The sequence below is a fragment of the Phodopus roborovskii genome, unplaced genomic scaffold (genome assembly GCF_943737965.1).
Source record: "Phodopus roborovskii unplaced genomic scaffold, PHOROB, whole genome shotgun sequence".
Taxonomy (NCBI): Eukaryota; Metazoa; Chordata; class Mammalia; order Rodentia; family Cricetidae; genus Phodopus; species Phodopus roborovskii.
This window is the reverse complement of record NW_026126588.1, coordinates 16,632,581-16,660,391: the sequence shown is the minus strand read 5'-3', so window position 1 is coordinate 16,660,391 and position 27,811 is coordinate 16,632,581. Positions and strand designations below refer to the sequence as shown.

At 35.6% G+C, this 27,811-nt stretch overlaps 1 protein-coding gene across 1 annotated transcript in view; it reads right to left on the bottom strand.

Annotated features, from left to right (window-relative positions):
- Khdrbs2 (KH RNA binding domain containing, signal transduction associated 2) overlaps positions 1 to 27,811 on the bottom strand; it is a 326,527-nt gene that overhangs the window by 191,338 nt on the left and 107,378 nt on the right. Inside the window, exon 3 of the mRNA XM_051204527.1 lies at positions 25,880 to 25,996. Within this exon, the coding sequence (XP_051060484.1) occupies positions 25,880 to 25,996 (117 nt within the window). The remainder of the gene's footprint in view (positions 1 to 25,879; positions 25,997 to 27,811) is intronic.

Sequence of the window (27,811 nt, the reverse complement as noted above, 5' to 3'; positions counted from 1 at the left end):
CCTCTATTCTTTCCCTTTCTCAATCTTCCTGTTCCCTCATGCCCTCTTTATCTCTTTCTTTAACAATGAGTGAATTTCATTTCCTTTCTAGCTCAGTGATGTATCAAATTGATGCCATATTATATTTAGAATTGATTCTTAGGACAACTTTAATTAGCTGAATTAATTATTAGCTCTTGAAAACACAACGTGAAACAAAGAATAATTAATATTTGGAATAAAACCATTAAAACATGCAGGTATATTAATCAGATTCAAGGATACAGCACACCTCCATTATCTAGAGAATACCAACTATGTTGCACCAGTTGACTGACTAGAAATTAGTTAATTCAAACCAAATATATATATGCTGTATTACTTTCATTTTTCAAAACTATGTCATATGCTCAAAGCCACATTGGATTCTGGAAGAACCACAAAATTAGCATATACATAGGCTGTCCCTGCTGTCAGAGGACATAATCTAGTACTGAGGACTCATGAAAGAGTGGGAGAAAACAAACAGGCACAATGAATTCCTATCTTCTCACATGAAAAAATGTAAGGCCTAGCGGCATGCTCTAGACTCCTCCAGTGAAACAGAAGTAAAAAGTAACACATTTCTGGTACAGATATCACACAGATTTAATTCTTATTTCAAGAAAACAGTTCTAAATAACAACATATTCAGAGTCACTTAAAGAAAACAAGCACATTTGTCCCAGTGGGATGTGCATCCAATTCCTCCAGTGTTTTCATTTGTAAGAAATTATATATTTTTATATAAAAAATATCTCAAAAAATGCTGTTCCTGCAGCATGACACTTTAAGGGACCTCTCATAAATGGTATACTGATTTCCCCATTGTTAAATAGCCATCACTTGAATATGTGGTGGCATTTACCGCCAGTAATTAAACATGACAGTTAAAATTAGCTGTACTATGAGTGTATCAATGTTTATCCCTAATCAATACAAAGAGGAAACATTTGAAATTTCTAGATGGGATCACTAAATGTTCACTCTCTAGGGTTCAGGTTTAAGTAAGTATATATTATCTAATGGAGAACGTTCCTGAAATCCCCCGTCCTTCACAGTTACAAGGGTACAAGCCGCATGAACTACAAAGAAGACCATACGCACTGACAGGCTTGTGATCCCAGCCCCATGGGAAGGAGGGGCTTGCAGATTCAGGGCCTTCCTGGACAACAGTGTTAAGTTCAAGGATATCCAGACAGCTTTGTAAGAGACCTTTTGGGAAAAAGAAAGCGCCACAAGGGAATATAGATCTGTTTCTAAGGCCCCGTGCCTCAAACCCCAGATCCAAGAGCCACAGCTGAAAATAAGCTGATATAAAACAAAGCACAAGGTCCCTAAATGATAAGTTTATCACAGAACACTCGAGTATTTAAATTCACCAGAAGGGAGGGCTCTGTGGACCACAGTATAGTGGATGCCAGCACAGATGCTGTGGGTTACACTCATCTAAATGCAGAAGCTCCAGGTTTGCAAAGAGGCAGTAAAGTGACCTTGGACAAGTTCTTTAACATTTTTAACACTCAGACGATCCCCCAGCAAGGATTCCATCCATCACCTTTCCCTCGAAGTGTGGCCTACAGAGTCACATGGGGTAGTGTTTGGAAAAAGGTAAGCATTGAAAATAGTAGGAGTCTCTTCTTAGCACCTTTCTTAATATCCACACTATAATCCAGAAAGATGGGAAGTAACAGGGATGCAGGCTGATGGCTACTAGCCCCATGACATAGCCCTGGGATGAGGAGTCCTTGTATATTCTTTCTCTCACCATGGTTACCCACAAGTTCACAGCCTTACTTTTTAAACAATGAAAAGCAACTGAGCACCAAGGTCAGTGGGTTTAACAGGGGGAAATCCTATCAGTGTACATGGGTTATGGCATTTAAAGTAGATAGATTTTGGACAAAGCTTATGAGAAATGTAGTGCTCTGGGAAAATACAGACTGGAATAAGGTTAGCGACAAACAGCAGTTATGAAGACTGTTCACTGTGGCAGTGAGTGTGGCCATACAAAGCATGTCCTTATAAAGTAGGAACATACAGGGATATTGAATCTCTGAATGATTAAGTGTATAAGAAATCTATCCATCTATTAATATCATATGCAAAACAATATAAGCCATTCTTGAAAATTAAAATGTTATTTCAAATATAGCTGATTTGAAGGTTTATAACAAGAGAATGTGTAAAACAGAACAGTACTTGTTCAATAATTGATTATCTGATGCATAGGAAGGCGTGACCAACAATTTCGCAAGCTTTCTGTGTATTAACACATGAGTATTTACTTAACTCTTACTATACAGCATATTTCTAAACTAGTGGCATTTTTGGAAATTCATCTTTTTAAGAAAAGAAATGTACATGTAAAAAAAATTGAGGCAGAAGTCATCTCCCTCTCAGATTCCAAAATGGAACATGCTGTGATTCTCCCATTTTTCTCCTTTGCAGTGCGCTCTTTCAACCCTCCTCCCTAGTCTCTGTGATTTCTAACCGACAGCTCATTATTAAATAATGAGCAGGTAAAACAAAAGTGACATTGACACTTCAATAGCTTACGTGAGCCTCTGAAACAGTACAGCCAGGCTGATGTGGGTGAAATTAGGAGAAGACATTCTTACAGAACTCTGCTATCTGTTGTGAAGCAGGCACGCTGAACTCAGGGATCTCCAGCATTCAAAACGAACCTGGGAAAGTATGCTGTGTAACTCTTTTTAGCAATGTTGGCACGCCCAGTCACGAAATCAAGCCATACTGCGTACAAACAGGAACATTAATCTGAGTCAAAAGAATGGTTATCTGTAGAGGGAATGTACTGTTATCTATAGACGGTACAGATTGCCAAAATCACTAGAAAGCAGAACGGTTAAACACCCAGTTTTTTTTTTTCCCAAAGAAAAGAACTGGCACCTGTTTATCTGGAAGGCAGAATGGATATTGTCTAACAACCTGATGATCTTTCCTATTTTATTATTCTATGGAGCCAGCCTTTCTCTGAATCCCTTCCAATGCTGAGCAACCCTCTTTGTCAAGAGGACCCATCTTTATGATAATTACAAGTCCTTCCTCCCAAGGCCTTTATCCTGAACAAATTACACTAACTATATACATTTGCTATGAGCTGATCCGCAGCCATATACTCCTCTCCATATCCTGTCCACTTTATTTCAGTTAGCGCTAGTAGATCAGTGTCTTGGTGCTATGTGCTGGCAGCACAGTGTATAGCTTTATGTACCTTCCATGCTGTATGACATGCTGTTAATACTTATATATCTGTGAATATGTATGTATGTATGTATTTCTCCAAGCTCATTTATACAGCAATTGTCATAGAACTATTTCATAACTCGGTAAAGGTCAAAGAGGTATTAATGAAGTACAAGCCTTCCCCACCCTCCAACTCTGTCAATGCTCAATTCCTCGGCTTCCAGGTTGTTTATGTGGGCCTGAAACATGAGCCACGAGCAATACTAATGACTAGCATCTCTCAGAAAAAGATTTTTTAAAGGTGGAGTGTTTGTTTAAGTCTTAGGTGGGATACCTACTCTAAAAGAGTTGCTGTGTGTACTTTCTAGTAAGTTTGATAAGAAGAGGCATAAAAGTTTTCATTCGTCATGTTTCTGATAAAAACTGGATCAATATACTGGACCATCTTGCTTTTTGTACTCCTAAGGATAGATAACTATTTAATTTCTTATTTTTTTCAATCTGATATTCTAATTGAAGCTTTAGACACAAATTTATTGCAAGTAAAACATAACAAATAATTCCATGAATCAGTTAGTGGGAACTGTTACCTAGAAGTTTAGGCATGGTAAATTGTTGCATCTGATTCCTCTTGAACTCTATGTATCATTATTGGCTTTGAGTAACAAAATAAAAGCCAAAACAATGATATCAATTATATGTGAAAGATTTTCAGCTATGCTTTAAATAATACAGATTTAGATAATTCAGTCACATATGCAGTAACTGAGTAATTTCTCATTCTTAAGTTATATACTTAATTGGATTTTAACTGTAACATTCTATTTTATATCTGTCTAGTCATAAAATAAAAGAAAAATTCTCATATAGGTATAATTACTGTTGGCTTTCCTACAAAACTGCCATATACTCTGTGAATTGTTTAAATCACTTTGTAATAAAAATAGCAACAATACAGTTTCATTTAGGACGGTATTTTACAGATATAGCTGCAAGTCTGAAAAGTCTGGGACAGAAAGTCTGAAAAGATTCCTAGTAATCACTGCCGCTAACAGAGGAACAAGCAGTCTCTCATCAAAGAGTAACCAATGGACAGAATGCCAAACTGCTGAGTTCTTATAAACAATTTCAGTACTAAAAGGAACACAAGCCTTTTGAAAGAATTGGCATTGAGAGAAATTTTCCAAAATCATTTTACTAAGGCCAGCATGATACAATTCTAAAGTCATATTAGGACATACCATGAATGAAAGCCACAAGTCATTATACTTGAACACAGATGAAAACGTTTTCAGCCAAATACTATAAAATTGAATCCAATAACACATTAATATATTTACCATGACTCAGTGGCTTTCACTTCAAAGATTCGAAGATGGCTCAGTTGTCACCCTTCCTCAAATGTAGGGAACAAGATGAGCATGCCCACTGTTCCAGCTTGGTTTCTGTTATTCTCAGGAAACAGTAGACAGTACTAACCTGGCTCGAAAGAGCTAATTACATCTTTCATGTTATTTATCCATCATCAAGGAAGCCAGAACAGGAGCTAAAGCAGGAACCTGGAGCACAGAATGAAGTAGAGACCCTGGAGGAGGATGCTCACTGGCTTGAGGTTTCTGTTCTCACATGTCATAAAACCAACTGCCCGGGGGAGCACTGTACTGTGTTCTGGGCTGTCCCACATTTATTGTTAATCAGGAAAATGCCACACAAATGTGTCTCCAGGAAATCAGATGACAGCAATCCTTCAGCTAACATTCTTTTTCTAAAAGACTTTCTCTTGTGTCAAGTTGACTATAAAAATAACCAGGACAGATATTTTATATAACACAGTACTGGAAGCACTTGTCAGAGCAATCTGGGAGGAAGATAGTTAAGTAACATCTAAATCTTACATGCAAAAAACTTGAAAGGCTTTACCAAAAAATAATTATAATAATTAAGGCTAAGTAATTAAGGAACATCGCAAACACATTGGTAATATAAAGGATCAGTATGGTTGCTATACACTAATTCTAAATCATATGAAATAGATGACAATAAAGCAATCAAATTCACACATTTTATGAAAATACACAGGGATAAACTTGATAGCAAAAACAATTCTACAACAAAATTAGAAAACATTCATGCAATAAATTGAGACACGTATCTAATAAAGGACATACATTACAAGTTCATAGATAATTAAATAGGGTCAGTGGCCCTCCAATATATAGATGATAAACGGGCTGAGAAAGAAATCAGAGAAACATCACCCTTCACAATAGCCACAAACAACATAAAATATCTTGGAGTAATGTTAACCAAACAAGTAAAAGACCTGTATGACAAGAACTTTGAGTCTTTAAAGAAAGAAATAAAAGAAGGTACCAGAAAATGGAAGGATCTCCCATGTTCTTGAATAGGTAGGATCAATAAAATAAAAGTGGCAATCTTGCCAAAAGTAATCTACCGATTCAATGTAGTTTCCATCAAAATCCCAGCACAATTCTTCACAGACCTTGAAAGAACAACACTCAACTTTATATGGAAAAACCAAAGACTTAGGAAAACCAAAGCAACCCTTGCATTTAAGGAACTTCTGGAGGCATCGCCATCCCTGACTTTAAGCTCTACTATAGAGCTATAATAATGGAAACAGCTTGATATTCACATAAAAACAGCCAAGTAGACCAATGGAATTGATTGAAGACCTTGATATTAATCCACACACATGATTTTTGACAAAGAAGCTATAATTATACAATAGAAAAAAAAGAAAGCATCTTCAACAAATGGTGCTGGTGTAACTGGATACTGGCATGTAGAAGACTGTAGATAGATCCACATCTATCGTCATGCACAAAACTTAGTTAAGAATGCCTTTTTTCTCTGTTCAATATTTTTAGTAACTACAAAGTAAAATGCTGTACTATCTTACTGAACTAAGGAATCTTTGGAAAATTAATCACATATATCTTTAAATATATTTAATGTAGACAACTCTCTGTCCTCATTTCCAATACTTGATAAGCGTTTTAGTGTCCATTCTTCTTACTTGGATAAAACTCATGGTCACCCCTCGTTAGCGTATTATGCAGGCATCTCATTTCCTTCCTATGTCAAGTAGCTCTCAAACTTCAACAGAAAGACTACATGAAAATACTCTGGATCCCTATTGCATCGACGAAATGCAATACACACATAAACACACACACACACACACACACACACACACACACTCACACACACACACACACACACACACACACACACACACACACACAGTTTTCTTACCGGTTCATATCTTATTAATTACAGAACTTAAGTTATACGTTTTTGTTCTGGTAGCTGGCTTTGTCAAAATTAAAGAAAGAGACGTTAAACAGTTCAACTCTTGAGTGAAATGGTAAGTTTGTACAGTCAGGGAAGTCTTGAAGGAAGTCTAGCTTGGGATGTCAAAAAGAAAAAACATGTAACATCACAGGATACTGATGTATCATTGGAATACAACTTCAAAAACATTCACAGTAGTCCTTCTTTAAGAAAGACCTGTCAATACTCAGATTAATAAAATACATGTACATTGTCAATTAATATTAATTCCCTAGCAAGTGCTCTAAGAAACAACCGAGGCATGCAGCTATGTATGCTTGTGGTCTCCATGACAACCATGAGAAAGGCAGACAGAGTGAGGCAAGCTCTGACCCTTGCACACATCTGGGTAGCTTACGTCAATGCTCTGGCTTTTCTTATTTCACTGCTGATACCGATGTCATTCTTCTGCTTATTGCTCAACTGAAAAATGTCACTCAAAGCAAAACTTGATTTGGCAAAATAAAGTTGATGTGAAAAGTATTAGTAATGTAACTTGTCTTCCAAATAATGACATACATAAGAAATTATGGAATCGTTTTCTCTGGTGTACCTAGAGATTAAAGGTAAATTGCCCTTTAATGTAAGGCATGATGAAAGTGGTTACACAACTTTATGTTGTTTATAATGTATCGTATCAGGCTACGTAATAAATATTTCATCAACAATACATTTATGAGGCATGTGAAGTTTGATTCAATTGGAAAAAAATTTAATAATGATTGACAGAATTATCTTTTCAAAATGATTACATATATAAAATTCCACTTTGCTAACATTACTATGTCAAATGCATTAGATGATTGGGGATATGACCACTATTTATACCAAAATAATCCTCTGAACATTGTTACCCAAATATAGAAAAACAATGTAAAATTTATGTCCACCATGCCAATCAATAGATTATTTTAGTGAATTTTAAAATCTATCAACAATAGAGCTTTCTCCCATACACATTAGCGGGTCTACTGTTGTAGTCCTTGCTTAGCTCATGTTTAGACAATCATGTTGGTGAAATTTTATAGGTGTAGCTTTTGATATTATTAAGAGATCATATAATCAAAGTAAATTCCCTGATCCTTAGGCTTTTACAATCTTCCCACCTACTCTTTTACAATGTTCCTTGAGCCTTAGGTGTTGGGGTTGTTTCTGTAGACATATCCATTGAGACTTTGCTTTACCATTTTGCATTTTGATTGGTTGTGGTCCTGAAAGAATGGTAGACAACTAAGGAATGCTGAGTAGAAGAAATAGTCTTCCCCATGGATGTGCACACTGACTGCTTATCTATTATTGAGAAGTAAGTTCCGAAAGCCACAACAATTAATGAAAAGTAGAAGTTATACATTTGAAAGAGAGCAACGAGAGATATATGGGAGGGTTTGGAGGGAGAAAGGGGAAGGAAGAAAAATTATGTAATTATATTATAATCTCAAAGGTAAAGTAAAATAAAATACTATTAACAGATTTTTTCATATTTATTTTCCTTTCCAGCAACTAATCATCTTTTGTGTCTCTAACTGAATATTACTGAAATAAAGGAGTAATGACCTGTGGTGGTAATATACAAAACAGAACGTGGGGATGAAATTAAACAAGAAATGAATATTATGTAATAATTTATTTTCACTACTCTGAATCATCGTTACTTGATAATTATACATTCCAGAATTTTTCTGGAAAGATTCCTTCATATTATTTCCAATTCTATTTCCATTTCCATTACCAAGTGAAATAACTCAAATAGACTTTAACATGTATATGTATAGAGCATATAATTGAAACTCTCCTTGGACTCCTGAGTTTCCTTATGCCACAATTCCCAGCCATTAAGTATATTTTAGAAAAACAAGAATTACCAAATTGTCCCATATTTGAACCTATTTAAAGTCATAACTTTAAGATTAAAATCATTCACCATAAATACACAATGATGGAAAAATGTTTTATAACAGCTATTTATCAAGGTAAGATAATTTGCACATTAATCAGTCTTTCTAAATGAGAGATCATTAATCTTTGATGGTGATATTATAAACAAAATGACTTTGTTTAGTAATCTAAATTTTGTTTATCATCTTCCTGAGCTGTTAATCAAAGAATCTAATTTCTCTAGGCTCTGAAGTATTGGTGCATTGGGCCTTTATTATTTCTTCATTCTATTTAATTGTAATCCTGTAACTTAATTTAATGTAATGTAAATACTCCCTGTGTTGTGGCAGTGCAAAATTTTTTGAAACAGTAACCCATTAAAGTATATTAAAAGTATTTATCATGAGCCTCATGAGTACAAATAACACAGTGAATGGAAATGTGGGATACATAATTGGAAGAAATAATTCAGAAAAATGTCTCATGATGTGTCTATGTAAAATAACCAGAACAATCACCATTAAAATGAAAACTTATATTTTTAAAAGTAAAATCCTAAAATTAGTCATTTATATCTATATCTAAAAATTGGTAATAATTAAGGTTAACAGATATTTTCAAAATTTTATATTGTCAATATCATGTATCCAGTAGAACTAATTTAATTTTGATATCCTAGTTTCTTATCCAGCAAGACATTCAACAAAGTCAGCTCTTTTTTAAAAAAAGCTTATGCTACTGATGAATTATAATTTATTGCCTTAGAAAACCAATCCTCAATTTTGTGTGTCACTCCCAGTCAATATTTTCCCAAGCAGTATTATTTGTTTCCTAAATTCATATGGTTAAACTATGTAAGTCCATGACAACAACCTTAAGGATATTGCTACCATTCTAACTATGAAGGAATCAGTTATTATCATTTTCATTATTTTATTACATGTTTTATTTATTGATTTTGTGTGTCAGGGTTGGTAACAGACCACTACACATACACAGAAGTCAGAGGACAACTTGGAAAAGTTAGTTCATGCATTTCCCCCATACAGGTAACAAGTAACAAACTTTGATCTGTGGCAAAGTCACCAAAACGAGAAATTAAACCAGTAGTGTCTTAACCTCAACAAATATGGTAATATCAACTTCTCTAGTTACTTTTTCATACCTTTTCTTAAAAAAAAGATCAAGAGAAGATTCAGGCTTAGTGATTGACTTCCATTTCCTAAGTATTTTTCCCCCTTTTATGTTTATTATTTTAAAAGTTTGTGGTCTTGGGTTCAAGTAAAACAGCATGCACATTGAGGTCAGAGAAAAATTCATGGGAGGTTGTTCTCTCCAACCAGGTAAGTTCCATGGAGTGAACTCGGGTAATCAAGCTTGACATTTGCATTTTTACCTGTTGAGGTACCTTGCCAGCTCTCAGTATCATTTATTAATTTTGCGAGGCCTCTGGGGCTATTATATTCCCCTGTTTTTCTCATGTTGTTATAACCCATTACTGCTACAATGTTCATCATGTTTTTCCCTTACCCTGTTTCCCTAGAACAATTTAGAATATTCTAAAATCTTAACAAAAATCTGATTTAAATTTAGCATGTATTTTTCACTGGTGATATTTCATGTTCCATCGTAGAATATAAATTATTTGATATTAATAATTCCTCTTATTGATTATTACACTGTCTTGTCTTTGAATGGAAGGAGATATTTCAATTTGTATCCTCTAGACCCATTACTCTGAAACAAATAGATTTCTTAAATTCTATGACAAGGTGCTTCAAAGCTCAAAGTGTCATTTGCTTCTCTTTCCTTTATCAAGTGATACTTTCCTCACTTAGTGACATGTCATGGATATGACTCAAAAACCCCATGACATTTTGCCTTTGTGGTAAATTATGCAGAAAGGCCTCAAGAGAGCCCTCTTTCTTAAGTGCCTATGTGTATAAAGCAATGGTTCTCAACCTTCAGTATGTTTCAACCCTTTAATACAGTTCTTCATGTCACAGTGACGCCCAACAATAAAATTAGTTCATTGCTTCTTCATAACTGTAGTTTTGCTACTGTTATGATTTGTATATGATCCTCAAAGGGGACATGACCCAAAGATTGAGAGCCACTGATATAAAGGCTTTTATATATAATGGTTAATTAGGATAAATAAAACACTCCTGGCTTACAAGATTGTCGCAACCTGTCAGTGTTTCTGAAATTTAATTTTTATTGGAATATGAGGTTGTGTCTAAAACTTAAGTATATTTTGCTGGGTACATGATGTGCTCTTTATATGCAATGTTAGACTTTGAGTTTTTGTTCCTACATAACTTCTTTTCTATTAGAAAGTTCATTGCCTTTTTGTTATTTTATGTCTACGATTTCTATAATTCTTATTTGGTAGATGGTGTTTTCTTGCAGTTTATATTCATTTATGAAGTTTAAGAAACGTCTACTCACTTTGAAAGTAAGTTGTCAATATTTTTTTCTTTTGCAATTAAAATTGTAAGAGATCAATCCTGGATGGCAGTGTTTTCTATAGGGATAATATACTGAGGAACTTTATCACATTAAACTCTGTAAAATCATACAAAACATGTAATACCTATTTTTGGTGACAATTGAGTTCAATAATTAAATTGATTATATACTCAATAAACTATAAAATAAAATGTGTAATGGAAACATGAACATCTTTTATTTTGATCTCAAGCCACTAGCATCAACAATAGAGCATATATTATTTGGAAAATATGAAGAATGGAGAGCTAGTGACCAGATGTACCCACCATGTGACTAGAGAATTGGAACAATAAGCTATACTCTTCCAATCTCCAGAAGGGAGTTTCAAGGGACTGAAGACTGACACAACCATCAGTGTCCAATATGTTCATAAAACTTGATAATGAAAGGATGTTGCAGTAAACCCTAAGGGTGATGCCTGGGAGATCTGTGAAGCTGAGCACATTGGGGTCAGCGGGTGGCATGGCAGTAGATGCTCCTTGATCCTTTCTGATTTTCCTTCATCTGTAAATTCGTAATCAGTCACATGTTTACTAGTGATGGAGCAAACAGTGTCTCCCTGAGTCTGCAAGTTATTCCAGACAATCCCTGAACCTGATGTAGTTGTGAAGACACTAATTGTAGCTATATCAGAGAAAGGTCATTGGTCACATGGGGAGATGACACTTCTGACTGACATCCAAAATGGGGGACAGCCTTGTGGTTGTGAGCATTTAGACTGTAGGATCTGTGTTGATTACTGGCAGTTAGTACTAGACCTGATTCAAACTCTATGCTGACTTGTTGGTGTCAGAGAATTAGGGTATGGGAGTTGGTTCTCACATTTCAAGAATCACAGAAAAGATTAAGAATAATAGTATAAAATAAATAAGACCCCAGTATTTCAAAAGAAAAGTACCTACCTTTTCTCTTATTTTTTTGAAATAAAATAGTTATATTTACTTTATAAAAACATTGTAAAAACAATAAAATCCCAATAAAAATAAAATAGTCTCAATATCCTTTGAAGAAATATTACAAGAAATATTTACCTTAGTGGGATAAAATATAGATAGGACTTAAGCCTATTACTTTGTGCATTGCAGTGAAAATATTTAAACATGCAATGAGATCATCTTCATATAAGCTTTTACAGCTGACCCTAGGTTGATTGATTCATAAGAAGACACACTATTATTTTTCTGTTGTGATGGGACATTGTGTTAAAAAAAATGCCTCTTACATTCTAAAACACTGAAGATTTAAGATTGCTATCTCTCTGTGTATTCAGCCTGTTTGTTTAACCAGATTTTACTATAAAAATATAGCAATCAACATTACTTGCCTTGGGTTTCTCATGTAATCAACCTTTGGATCCTAAGCTATTGTATATTGATAACCATACATTATGTACTCTTCCATGTCCTTGACCCAGAACAATGCATGTATATCGTTTTCTTAAATCAACAAACTTTCCAAGATCTACCATAAAGATCAAAAGCATCCAGTTATGGATACAGCGATGCTCATAATACTGTTTGTGGTATCAGCTGGAACCAGTGACTTAATCCCTCATAAAACTCTTAAAATAATCTGTTTAATAAATTAATGCTTGGCAGCTTCTAAACAACCTACTCTGCTCAGGCCCCAGGTGCTGGCCTTCCTGTTTCCTGTCTGGTCAGGCCACCACCATAGGTCTTTTGTGTAGTGCTGGAGGGTCTGAAGCTAACTATGTAGATCAGACTGGTCCCAGACTCAGAGATCTGCCTTTCATTCCCAAGTGCTGAGATTAAAGGCAGAATTGGGCCTAAATGAGCTCCATCAAAATGAGGTTATTAATTACATATGTTTTGTTCATTCAAAAAGAGGCTTGAGCCTTAAAAGGGTAGATTCCTGCTTTCAAGACCTCAAGGAGAGCAGGTTGGTAGAGGAGACTCTCACCATGGATGAGGTCACAGAAGTTCTGAATGGGCTGAAGGCTGTGGTACACAGCGAGGTAGAGCTCTTCAATACAACCTATACCAATGTGTTACTCCTGTGGCAGTTGCTCTCACAAGCTGAGAATTGCTACCTAGAGCTACAGATAGGTATCTCTGACCAAAAGTCTTTGGAAGAGAACCAGGCAGCAGCCAAGCATGCCCTCCTCTGAGTACAAGAGCAGCTGAGCATTGGCTGAAGAGGAGTCAGAGAAGAAATTTCAACAAATAGCTGCTTATGGAAACATGAAAGTAATTCTCACCAAAAAAAATGACCAAATCAAAGATCTATACAAAACACTGGCAAAATATGAATCTGAAGATTATAGACTGAAGGTTTTGTCTAGAATGTGCCACACATGAACATACAAGTTATCTCCATCCAACTCATGCACACATTTTCAAGTAATTTTTTTATCATATTCCCTCCTTTTTCTAATTTTAGACTTTACTTGTAATGCTAGAATTAGCGTTCTTATCTTCAGTTCTCTGATCGAGAAGAGAAAATAAAATGTAATATTCTTTTTTGGTTGTTGTTGTTGTTGTCCCAAACACCTGTCTGTGCTCGAGAGTCTCTGTGCAAGGACACTGAGATTTCTTTGTGGTAGAAATAGAGTTTAGACTGGGAAGAGCCAATCTTTTGCATTAGTAAGAAGAGTGAACCTTTTAATGTTAGATAAGCTGGTTCATTGACACTGTACCATCCATGAATGTAAAGATAAATAGTAAAGTCATTAAGATTTATAAATAAACCTCTTAGTTTTAATAATAACAATAATAAATCAATTAGTGGTCAACTTTCAATAAATCTATTTGGTAGACTGAGTAAATTTGTCAATAACTGGGATAATTTATGAGATCCTATTCCTGATGTTTAAGTAGCACACCTTGAAAGAACACAAATGGAGAAGTTATGAGGGAAGTTTTGCTATTTTCCCTGGAACTTTAATTTTCTTTCTTCAACATGCAGCTGTTCGATTATTTAGGCAAGTCGATCTTGAAAATCAAATTCTTACTCCATTGAGTTACACAAGACTTGAAGATTAACTGATCACAAAGTACCTTATAATCTTCTTAAGTATGGAAATAGTTCTCATGTTTTATAGCTTTTGCATACTAAGTATTCAATTATAATTCTTATAGAATGCTTTGTAATATCAAATTACTAAAAGATTGTAAGCAAAATTTAAGTAGTTGCTACAATAAAATACTATGGCTATGCCCAGAAAATGATTTTTGAACAATAGCACTGACCAGTGGCAATTATTGCTTTTTAGTAATCTTTCAAATAATTTTAAGGCATTCTCTACTAATCTAGCATCCTTTGATGTAACTGTTTCAAATATTTTCTATCCATATAAATTAAACCCATCATGAGTTACAAAGCCCCAGATACTGTTCAGTCAATGGTGTTTTAAGGAACCAGGTTTAGAAGTTAATTTTTAATTCCCATCCAACAGGTCATAGAAGACAAGTGTTCTCTATATTAATTATCTAAGGATGTCGTGAATAGCCAAGTGGCTCATTAGCATTCAGCCCCACTAACTCAACACAAAGAAAAAGATCAGAAGCCTAAGCTGCACAAAGATAAAGCCAAAGTGAATGCAGAGTATTAACAACCCTGTGGGTTGTCATCCTAAACCCATCGCCAAGATTTCCACATGAAAAGCAATTGCCCAAGAAGCCAATCTCATGGATTATATCGACATAGATAAAATTCTATTAACGTTATCTGGAGGTCTTGTATTTTCCTTATTGAAGTGAATATTCATGCGGAGATATAATCACCTTACAAAGAAATAAGTTTGAGTGACAGAAAAAAAGATAGTCTCATCTGAAACAAGCCCTCTAACTTCCCCTAGTAATAAAAACTAAAATTAGAAACCCAACAAAGGACACACAGCAAATCTCATGAAGATAGTTCAATTTCATAGTAGAGGCGAAGAGAAAGCACAACATTTTTTTTTTTCCAGAGAAGCCACACATGATCATTCTATCACTGAGCTGTCAGAGATGCAAAGTAGGAAACCTGATTCAGCTTAGGCTACAAGGGAGGAAATGATTCCCACCATCCTTCCTCCCCCATTATCCCTCCTCCCTTGTCCTAGTGATGAGACAAGGATCTTGTGGCATCTGTTCAGTGTCTGATGGAATTCTTTGGTGAATACTTCCCAGAACGATGCACTTTTCTATATCAACTCTAGAGTGTGATTCTTCTGAGAAGGTTAAATTTTCCTCTTGGTTATAAAATTTGAAAATGTCACCTCTAATTACAGGAAAATATTAGACGCTTCAGGAACCAGTTTGATATTATATTTCAATTGAGGAAGATGGCTTCATTTGTCTACCAAATTTGGTGTTACTGACAAGGGAATTAAAATCATGCTTGTGCCTCAGGGTGTGGGAATCCTTGCTCAGGGAATTGCTGAGAAAGTTCTCTCCGAAACCTTTGTTTAAAAATGATAACCCATAGATAAAATACAAATTAATAGTCTTTCCTAGAACGAATACGTGCTAATATACTCTACCCCGAATCAGATTTCAAATACATAACCAATATCCCAGGAGCGCTTGCTAGAGTTTTCAGAAATTGTACTCATGATGAAGATAATAATATAAACATGAGATGAATGTCCTAATGTCTTAACTTTGGATGAATAATTCTTAAATTCTCTACTGTGAAAACCCATTCTCACACGACGATATGCATAAATCTTTACAGCAATGCTAATTACAATGGCCCAAACTGAAAGGTAAAATCCTATCTAAAGAATACACTAGAAACTTGTACTGTAGCTTCACAAAGGAGCTGGCCCCTTGATCTAGAAGAACATTTGCTACACAAAAGAATACAGAGAACCCAATGGAGAAACACAGGGATGAGTCTGTTGTGTGCACTATTGAAATTCGGATATTCAAAAAAAAGGGGGAGTTAGAGAACAGTAACAGAAAGCAGTTAAGTACTTACCAGGGGCCCTCAGTAAAGGGAGACAGAAGGGACATATTTGAGATGAAAAAAAGCTTTAATCATGATTGTGATAACACAAAAATAACATTGCATGCATTAGAATTTTTCAGATGGTCAATCTTAGTGACTTAAGAAATAAACTACCCTTAGAGATGGAATGGATAGAATGACCTTGTAACATAGTAAAATAAACCAAGAAAAGTAAGTATTTGAGGCTGAGCAGATGCATCGATGAATAAAGTGCTTACCACATCAACATGGGGACCTGAGTTCAGACCCCCAGGATAAGCTCCATAGCACACATCCAATATTCCAGCACTGGGTGGGCAGACAAATGGAGCCCCAGAGCCACTTAGTCTAACCAAAACAACAAGTTCCACGTTCAGTGAGAGATCCTGCCTCAATAATATAGAGTAGAGGATGAGGGAGGAAGGTAATAGTCATAGACTTGCACCCCTCTCCCCCATGGAGGAAAGCATCGAATCTAACTAAGCAGCGTTGGTTTGTAAGTTTGAACAAATTTTATGCATTCCTCATTATACGTACACTGCAATGTGTTTTAATCAGCTTTCTATCCTGTAGATTTCTATAGTGATGAAGTGAGTAAAAACTCTCCTAAAAGTCAACTCTTTTCACGAGCCACAGGAGGGTTTGTGCAGAGCCCAGCAGCTGACGGAGCTGGAATGAACAGGATGGGATGGACAGGAAGTGCTCTTTCAGCTTTTCCACAAGTGCAGCATCACTTGCAGGTAGTACCAAGCCCTGGTTGCAGCCTCTGGGCTCCAGCACCCCCGAGGGACCAGTGTCCAGCTCCTCTTATCCAAAGTTCACAATGTCTATGATCAGGGGAGAGAGGACAGACTGTGGTATTCTAAGAAATAAAACACATCTAAACCTTCAGTTCACAGCAACAAGATTGCGACAGGGGACAGCAGTCTATTCAATTTCCTGCCTTCCAGGAAATTTGAATTATTTCAGATTATTTAGTTTAAATAATTTTACATATGAATCACATTTAAATTAATTTGAAAGTTTATTTTTCTATTTTAGGTTTCATATGAATTACATTTAAATTAATTCAAATTCATTTTTAGCAATCTATTTTGTGTTTCATATTTTAAGAAATGTCAGGAGAAAACAGTACACCTTGATCCTCTTTCTATTTTGATACCTTGATGTCCGTCTTCTAGCTAAAACAACTTAATACCATAGCAATGGATCTCCCATGTTTTAGGGGACCCTATAATTATACCCCCTACCCAATTTCTCAGTTAACTAGGAGTCACAGGTATATACATACACACACACACACACACACACACACACACACACACATATATATATATACACACACACACACACACACACACACACACACACACACATATATATATATATATATATATATATATCCTCCACACAAAGAATGGATTCTGTCTTCATGTTTGCTAAATGTAAGATGAAGATGTGTGCTCTGTGTGTGATAATTTACTCACAGAGCAGATAAATAGAAAGTAACCCTCAGCAGAGTCACCCTGCTAGTACCGTGCAGCCAAACCTGGCTGACCGATGTCAATTGTCATGCCCCAGGGTATGTTTAAACTAGAGGCAGGTGCTAGTGAGACACAGGTATGTCTTATTCACAACATGAAATCATCTTCAAAATAAGTATTAAGAGTTATGATAAAAAAAAAAAAGTTTCTCCACATTTTATTTTAGGTCAGTACTGAATATAATTTTCATGAAATATTTTAATAAAAATTCATATGGCTGGACAATGTTACCTCATCCCAGTTGTTACCTCTGCTCAGTGCAATGCCAGCTACATTATTTGGCATTATGTAACCTCCCCTTTACTGGTTCAAGCGACTATACACTTTGTTGAACTTGATTGAAGTAATCATGATATTGGCAATTTCACCAAAGAATGGAGCGTCTCTCAATCATTTGAGAAAATAATGATTTTGAAAATATCAGTGTTTGAAACTGAAACATGTCTTAATTTTTGTGTGTAGATGAGGTATATGTTTATATACCATATGAAATTTAACTTTCCTTTGTTATTTACACAGAACTTGACTCTGCTTTTCATGCATGCTTATCATTTTCTTTAAGCATTAACTTTACATTTCCTAACTTGTTGCGATTTAGAGATGGCTTGTTTTTTACTTTGCTTTTTAAATTTTATAGAATAAAAACGAACTGTACAGTGCCCTTTCAGTATTCTGCCTGCTGATCTACCCAGACAAGGAATCTAATGTAGACTATAGAGATATAATTGTTGATGTAAAAAAAAACTTAATCTTCATGATAGGGTTTTAAATGTTTACATGAAGGGAGGAGGTAAAAAGAACTGAATAATATTTTAAAACTAAATAAGGAGTCATAAGGAGTCCTAATGGGAAAAAGTTTAAGTGTGTTTTTCCCATTGGTGTTTGGGGTGCTTATCCTTGCAACAAGCTGAGAGACTATGTTGGAGAGTATCATTTACATGGAGGGCTTTGTGAACAGGAGTCCTGCCAGTGCACAAAATACGGCAGGGTTGCAAAAGTCAGGTACAGTCCACAGTGTTGGCAGAAAATTAAATAAATGTCCCTATATGTCCTCTCCGGCACGTTTTTTGGGTTCTGACTTACATTTTTTTGAACCCAGGCACAAAGAGAATTGTTAAAAGTCATCTTAGGGATGTTGCTAAGTCATTCAACGAGGACCTGGTTATTTCTCTGCCATTGCCTGGGCTCTGTGTAGCATAGTTAGCCAGAGCAAGTAAGTTGATGTCTATATTATTTAGCCAAGGTTACCAAGAATCTAAGGACATCGTTCAATTCTTTATGATGGCCCTACTCAGTGAAGGAGTCTAATTGTCAAGTATTTGTGGCAGATAGAATAAGTTCTATTCAACTTGTGATTGACTTGTTAAGGGAAAATGAGACTGCATAAATTTGAATCAAATACACATGTCTTCAACCCAGGTAGATACACATCACTGCAACTCAGTCAAATACACAACACTGCAAGCAGAGACTGAATTTGTACAGATGGTCGCTTGTGTTGAGCACCTGATTTTGCTCTCCAGTATTTTCCACTCTGAGCAAATTATCCTCTTAATTGAACATCTAAGTGGCCCACATTGGGTAGAACAAGTTTTGGAAAGTTCTCTTCAAAGAGCCTGGCTTATTCTGGGGTCAATTTTCAGCATTTAATGGCATCCTCCTGAAAACCTACAAGCTTTCCATCATAGGATTTACAAAGGGACTGATTACTGGAAACTTGGAAGGGGAGGGTCAGGGATGGGAGGGAGGAAGGGAAGACAGCACTTAATCCAAATAGAAGGCTGAGTTCTTGTGTTCTAGAGTGTGGTACAGGATCCGTACTCAACAATACTTTATGTTTTATGAGGCAATAAAAGAGAGGAGCTTGAAGCTTGTTTTTACTAGAGGTGACAAGGAGAGGGTAGCATCGATGTGTATTAATATACATGCTTATAATATCAACCTGCATCCACTGTATCAATACATGCAACCATTCTGGGTTAAAAATAAAAAGTTACCTTAAGAAGATACGATGATTAATCACATAATTTTTTGTTTGTTTGTTTTCATTTTTTGAGACAGGGTTTCTCTGTGGCTTTGGAGGCTGTCCTGAAACTAGCTCTTGTAGACCAGGCTGTTCTCAAACTCACAGTGATCAACCTACCTCTGCCTCTTGAGTGCTGGGAATTAAAGGCATGTGCCACCACGGCCTGGCCTTAACCATTTCAGTTTGATAATTGCTGGTTTGCACATAGATATTGAATTATAAAATAAATTACCGAAACATGCAAACTAAAATAGTGACTAATTTAAAAATCACCTTAAATGTACACTAATACAAATTAACTGATATGTTTGTATGTGTGTCCTTGTGTGCAGATGTGTGAATGTCTAATCTGAGGGGAGGAAACATCAATTAAGAAAATGCCTCTTTAAGTTCAGGCATGTATGGAATTCTCTTAATTAGTGACTGATGGGAGAATCCTATCCATCGTGGGTTCCCTGGGATCATAGTTCTGAATTCTATAAGAAGGCAGGCTGAACAAGCCATGTGGAACAATTCAGTAAGCAGCACTTCTCCATGCCTCTTGACCAGCTCCCACCTCCAGGTACCTACTCAGCTTCCTGTCCTGACTTCCTTCAATGATTAACAGTGATTTGGAAGCATAAGTCAAATCAACCCTTTCCTCCCCAAGTTGCTATGGTCATGGCCTTTCATCATAGTCATAATAACTCTAACTAGGACAAGTATGTAATATTGAAGTCTATTGATATACTAATAACACGTAACATAATATTTATGTATAAGTGTATATTTATATAGTATGTTAATAACATATATGAATATAGACCATTGATTGAATTATCTGTGTATATGTACAATGGGCACATGCATTAAAGGTATTTGATAGTTTGCATCTTATATAAATTGGTCTTTTTCTAGTTTTCTAATTTTCTAGTTTCTAGTTTCTGTAAGGAATGAAAAATGAAAGAACAAAATCAGTTAGAATAAATAACACACACACAAACACACACACACGCACACACACACACACACACACACACACACACACACACACACCAGATATATAATTTATGGGTCAGGATAAATCCTGAAAAGATTCATCTTAATCAGAAAAAAGAACTAATGAACAAACAAACAACAACAACAAAGCAGCGCCTCTGGCTGGCTTCCCTTCTGAATTAGGGCAAACACTGCATGGCAAGATGCACTTCCCTTACTGACCTCCATCTACCATCCCTGGTCAAATACTGGAGCATTTGCTTATTTGCTTTGTCAAGTTATAATAAGATTGAGGAGCCTTGCAGAGAAATTGGAATCACCTTCCCAATTAACCTTATAAAGCAAAAAAAAAAAAAAAAAGAAAAAAAAAAGGATGCCAGCTTTATAATTTATTTAATCTTTTTAACTGGAGCCTTCTGTGTTGTGGTGCTCTATCCCACATGAACTGTTTACATATAGAAACCTTAGAATTGACCCTTGTTTGAAACATTTCCCTGACTGGAAAGTTTGATGTGACACTTTCCCATGTGCTGAAATCATTTGGTCAAAGTTTCAATTTCAAGTTGCATGTGAAAATGAAACCCAAAACAAAACTACCCAACACTCCACACCCCCACTAACACCCCCTATGCACCCTAACACACACCCCATACATACACACACCCAAATACATGCACATTAATAATCATTGCCAGTAGGTAGGAGCAGAAATATAAAAACAAAACACACCTAGGATTTTGAATATTCCTAACACTGTAGGAAGGTTTTGAATCTTAAATATAAGTGATACCTTTTACACTGTTGAATAAGTAAACATGTAGAATTCACAGGCTTATAATAATCACATTATTATTATTATTATCATCATCATCTACATGGATTCTGTGGGTCAAGGATTTAGATGGGACAAAAGGATACAACCTTTGTTTCTGAGTTTATGATGCCAGACCTAGGGCCAGAATCTACTAGAGAACTCTGGCCACATGACTAGAGCGAACCCTGACTGTGATGCTGTAGTCCAGACTCTATCTGTACTTACAAAAGGCCCCTCCATATAGATTAAGCTGCCCTCCCAGGAGGCAACCTCAGACCTTTCAGAGTCCACACAAGGCAGCATCGGATTCCATGAGACCCAGACCTTTCAACTGAGGGAAAGTCTGCTCAGCATTTTTCTAGTTATAGGTTCCTGGTTATGGGTAAATCACTGAAACTACTGGGGTTTAAAGGTAACACAGGCCAACTGCACTGTTCTCTAAGTGAAACAGCAAAGAATGTCCACCCAATTCCAAAAGCGCTCACAATGTAAGCTTGAAGACGTTCCAAGGTATGGATGATCCCGACGTTCCAAGGTATGGATGATCCCAATGCAGATTTTTGTTTGGCTGCTTTTGTTTTTATTATAGTACTTTGAGGCAGACAATAAAGCACTTGATTAAAGGGGGAAAATACCTTTGTCAATGGTATAAAGAAATGTACTATTATGGTTATGCTTTATAAAATGCCAAATTTCTCTGTTCATGGCTGTATATCTAGATATTTTCATAAATAAAAGCATACCACAATAAGATAAAGGAGATTCTGCATTTTTCCCATTCTACTCTGACTGGGACCTAAGAGTAAAGTTCCAACATATATCAACAAGTGGTTTACAGCTACACATAAAACTCCTGGAAATGTTCTAAAGGCTTTGCTGTGCAGTGACGTCCTCCAACAGAAATGTTCCTTCTTAGAGTGAGGAGGAAATGTCATAAGACTCAGGAATTAAACAAATTTCAAAGTCTCAAAAACTGAAACTTCCAAGACTACCTCCCTGGGGTTAGGCCAGCAGTAAATGATTGTTGTGGGAAAGATTCTCTGACTGGCCAAAGTCATGTGAGAGTCATGCAGGCAGCTCCCAGGACACAACTAGCTTGACTTACCATGCATGCTACGGTGACCTTGAGTCAGCTCTGCTCTTGTCAATGACCGCCAGCCATCCCTGGTTCACTAACGATTCTTGGGAAAAATCAATGACTCCCAACCATCCTTGGTTTGCTAGTGAGGCTTGGGAGGAATTAATGGCTCTCCATTTCCCCAGGTTCACCAGTGAGGCTTGGTTGCAATCCTTACTTGGATTTATTTTGGGTGCCATGTCTTAGGTGAGTGCATTGCTTTTATTGCCCCAGAAATATTAGACAACATAACCATGGTTATAATAATTAAAGAGAACTGTTCCAGCTGTTAATAAAACCAGAGTAGAGGAATTAAAAGTGCTACCTCACATTTATTTTGTCATTGAAGCTTATATAAGAAAACTGAGCCTGGATAGATTTATGACTTTTTTTTTCCTTTTTCATTTTAAGGTCATGGTATACTACAGTGAATGACAAATTGCTCATACATAAAAAGAAAAGACACTAATATGAAAATCATATTTCCCAAATATGATGATATATTTTGGCTTCAACTAAAATCCAATCCCTGTAATTACTTGATCACTAGAGTCTAAATATATCATATTTTGAAATAATATATTGGTTCTACATTGAAAGACATATTTCATTTTGTCCTCATAAAATATGTGTCCATAATTCACTGCCGCCTACTCTATGTACTGCTGCTCAGGTAGGACCTGTTAGGCTGCCATTTTAACTCTTTTCCATAGAGATTCGGAAGAATACAGAGAATAAAACGAGAATAAAAATCGACCCATCTGTAATTTATAATATTTCTCTGCCTTTCATGAACCCTGGCCATGTGTAATTCCAATAAAGATGCATATTTCGCATCTCTGCTGAAAGTCATGATGCTTTTCCATAAAAGGGAAGAGAAGAAAGAGTATTGTTCATCTCCTGCCTACTGTATGAACCCATAGCTAAGATGGAATCTAGGGTACCTGAGCTCTTCAGTCTGTAGGGTTACTGATCGTTATATATATTAAAGGACTCAAACAAGTATCTATATAACCGCTCACAGCAGGATTGACAATCAATGAGTGTGGCCTTGCCCTATCAGGATCTGAGAAAACCTGAACTTGTTCAACATCAAGCAAAAATGAGGATAACAGGGTAGAGTTTACCCTGGCATTGCCCACAGGCAGTCACTTCTCTTTGAAGGTTTTTCCTGTTGATTTTCCTGTTGATGAAAATGAATCTTGCCATGAAATCAGAAAGGATAAGCCATCGCCAAATAAGAAGATGCATTATTGAACAGGAAACCCTCATATTACTAGCACATCAAATAATTAAAGTTTGCGAGAAAGTTGTTATGTTTTCATGTAACACTCATCCCAAATCCCTTTCCTTTCAACACACCCTCTAGCATGTCATAAGACTATATTCCAGAATTTTTACCAACCTTGCTATAAATGCCAAAATGGCTTTAATTACAATGTCAACTGTTTGTGACAGCCACTTGTAAATTTCATCTGAAGAAGACAACAGGTACAAGAAAGGCACTTTCATTTTCTCCCATTTCTGTAGTCTTCTCTGGGTGTATGTAGCCACTGTGGTGGCTAACATAACCAGTAATCATGTTCCCTAACTTCTCTGACCATGTTTCTCACTGTCCAAAGATGAGCTTACACAATCACTGCCTCCACGATCCCCCTTCCCAAATTTCACCATCGATTCCACTAAAATAGCAGCCTTCTAAAAGCAGAATATGCAGCAAGTTACTCCAAAGACTGCAAGCAACAGCCAGATAACCCTGAAGCTTTGTGGTTGCGCAGGAATTCCCAGCCATATGGTTTATGAGGAACTTTGCCTTTCAAGAAATTTCTAAATTTACAGCTAATTTTCTTGAGGTGTTTTGATGTAAAGCTAACATGCTAACGTATTGCTTATTTGCTTATTTTATTTCTTGGAGTTCCCCCAAAATACATCTGTCCTAATCATTTATAATGTACTGTTTGTCCTAGCTTGTCTCCCGGATTGTTTTTCTATTGAGTGTACTTCACATATTCTAGGATCTGGCCATTGTGTGAAAAGTCATGACTAGAAAGGGGATTCATGCTATAGATGTTAGCCTGGGCTTCCACATTTTAGTTTTGTTTTTTTGTTGTTTCTTTGCTTTATTTCTTTACTTAAAGGTTATTGGTTAAAATTTAATGATATAAAACATAGCATTTCCCCACCACCACTAGCAACACAATAAAATGAAAATATCCAACTTATTTGAACTTTCTGACATACTTCTAGAACTGTTTGCTATATTACACAATTAACTTTATAATTAACTTTATAATGATTCTGGAATAAATCTTAAAATCTAACTTTTTAACCACAAGGGTTAAAGGTATGGCACAACCACTTCAAACAAATCTAAGTCAATTAAACATTCAATATTAAAGTCAATATTAAAGAATATTTTAAAGAAATATGTAATGTGGATTGTGACAAGGGGCAAGGGATTATTTTATAGCTATCTGTTCTTTAATATTTATACTGTTTCTTCCAAATGCAGTCAAGTCACTAGGATGGAGGGGCTAGCAACAGTTTATTCATTTATGAAACTTCGCACAATCACAAGTATCCAGAATTAAAGATCAGTGAAATCATTACTTTTGTAAGTTAGAGACTTGACTATTGGACCAATACAAAAAGTGCCCATTTAGGTGGCTTAATCAATATCTAAGTACTTAATAAAAAATTATTTATGATGAGAAATTATTAGTCAGTTTGTTGGCACTTTTTTATTTTAAAAATCATTATTTTAAGATCATTCCTTAATAGTTTAAAAATAAAACCCATACATGATTTTCCAAGCAGTCTCAAGGTCAGTTCCCATAATAGTGTAATATATGAAATGATAAAAACCTAGTGTGGTCAAATGATGTAACGGTACACGTGCCCCTGCTGACCAAATAATTTTTCAGATTCCTTATGAATACATCTCTACAAACACTGAAGAAATGGTAGCACTTTGTAAAATGGGAAGTAAAGCAGCTCAAATTCTACAAACTTCAACCTGATGTTTCATAATGTATTCTTGCCTTCGAGTCAGGTATTGTGTAACAACATTACTGAAGCCTTTTAAGGCCTAACCAAGACTTTCTTTTGTTTTCAGATAAAGACATGGAGTAACCTCACTTAAGTGGGGAGAGTGAACTGAGGAGAGAATATCATGAGAGAATGTGTGTGACCTGCTGCATAAAAGAAAGAGTGTCCAACCAGAGAATCAAAACAGTGTACCAATCTACAGAAACATCCCACAGAGGCTTCAAAAAGGTTCAGCTATATGACAGCAACCTACAATACAAGAAGCATATTCCCAGGAGGAGGCAGGGACAATGACTGAAGAAGAGAGAGATGTCAGAATGGGTAGCAGTGTAGTCCCAGAAAGGAGAAGGCACAGGGAACAGGGAAAGCCATCTCTGTATTGTAAACAGGGCCCCCCGTATTGCAGGAGCCACGTCAGTGATCAAAGAAGCAACCTCAAAGCTCAGTACCTTTGCTTTATCACGCATTGATCCTTTGCCCAGGATAGACATCTTAGCGCCTGTTTCTTCCTGGAGCCTCTTCAAGGAGTTTCCTCTTGGTCCAAGCAATTTCCCAACAAAATTGAACTAGAAAACAAAATCAACAGAATGTTTGAACTTAGGGAGTTTGAACTTGTAATTTGCATCAAGAATAAGTAATGATTGTAGGCTTTTAAACTTTGCCATTAAGAAGTAATGAGGCGTACACCCATACATTAAGTATACATTTGCGCACGTGCACACAATAACACCTGAAATTACTTCAATCCAAGATCTTCAATCCAAGAGTGCTTTTAAAGGAATACTACATCCTAAAAGAGAGTCAAGATCAATAGTACAGTGAAAATATTATTTATTCAAATAACCAAATATGTCACTTACATAGAAACAAAGTGAAAGGATTATAGAGACCTAAAAAAGTCTAATGGATTTTTTCTCTCCAAATTATTAAAATCAATAAATTTCCCACAAATTCTAGGACCTTCAAAACTGAAAAAGTTAACATATTAAATTTATTTAATAATAGAATGTAATTTTACTTGACATTGCATATGTCTATATTATTCTGTAGCAAATATGGTTAGGAAAAGTGGGGGTAAATTACTCTTCAATATTTTATTCTATTAAATACTCATTCTTAGTATGAGAAAATAAGAGATTTGAGCATACAAAAGACTATCCCACATACACATACACACACATATATCATATACACATCATATACTATAAAATTATAAACTTATATGCAAATTTTTATCAATTCTAAACTATTAACATAAACAAACTGATTAAGAATGGTCAGTAATTTGTCAGCTTCTATAGGGAATATTTAAAAACTAAAAGATGAAGTTTTCATTTATGCTATACGATCAAATCAGGTTCAAAATCTAGATTGTAAGATACGTTGCAAAGTATTATATTTTTAAAGGATAAGTAATTTAAAATTGTGACCTTACAATAAGACACACCACTATTGCTTTTCTTTTGTTGTTACTGGAGATTGGCCTTAAGACCATCCATGAGTCAGGTGAGTGCTCTACCTCTGGAAGAGCCAAGGGTAGCATCAAATTCACTCTGTAACTCAGGTAGGCTTTGAATTCCTCCTGCCTCTGTTTACCGATGAGTAGTGATTACAATCCTTGACCACCAGGCCTGGGTAGAAGGATGATTACTTGAGGTATAGGATTTGGGAAGAAGCTAGGTAAGGAAATGGAAAGGGATAATTGTTGCATTTCTTTGCGTGTGGTGAGATGTTTTAAAACATAGTGATAGCTCCAGAACACTGAACAAACTAAAAGTGGATAGAATGTTCATTTGGACAGATGTATTAGATTTAATTAGATCATCAAAAAGTTGCTTAACAGAGAATATCACAGAAATGTTTTTAAAATACATACATTATATTTAATATTAGCATTAGATACTTTGTTGTTAGGCACATAATAAAGGGAATCTTTCTACTCTAATTACAATTATTCATTACCACATTGAGATGTGGATTGTTTCCTACCCAGGTATTAGACAAATGGATCAATTTAGTGCCTAAAATGATGGCATGACCATCAGCTGATTTTCCACAGATATACCAATGAAAAATAAAGAAGAATCTTGATAAGTCTTTCAACAAATCATGTTAAATTAAATCAATATACAAAACAGAACACAACACACAAAACACAACAAAAGAAATATTCTATTTAAAGAAGAAGTCAAAAGCCAAAAATAGACATTTTTTTCAACTTCAGACATACACAAAACCTGGCTGAGAGTGATCATAGATTTTAAGTTAATAGATAAAATTATAAATATTATGAAAAGAAATTATATAAAGCTACTTTGGAAAACAGGCTAGTAAAAAATAACAAATTATGATGCATATACATAAGCCCATTGATCCACAAA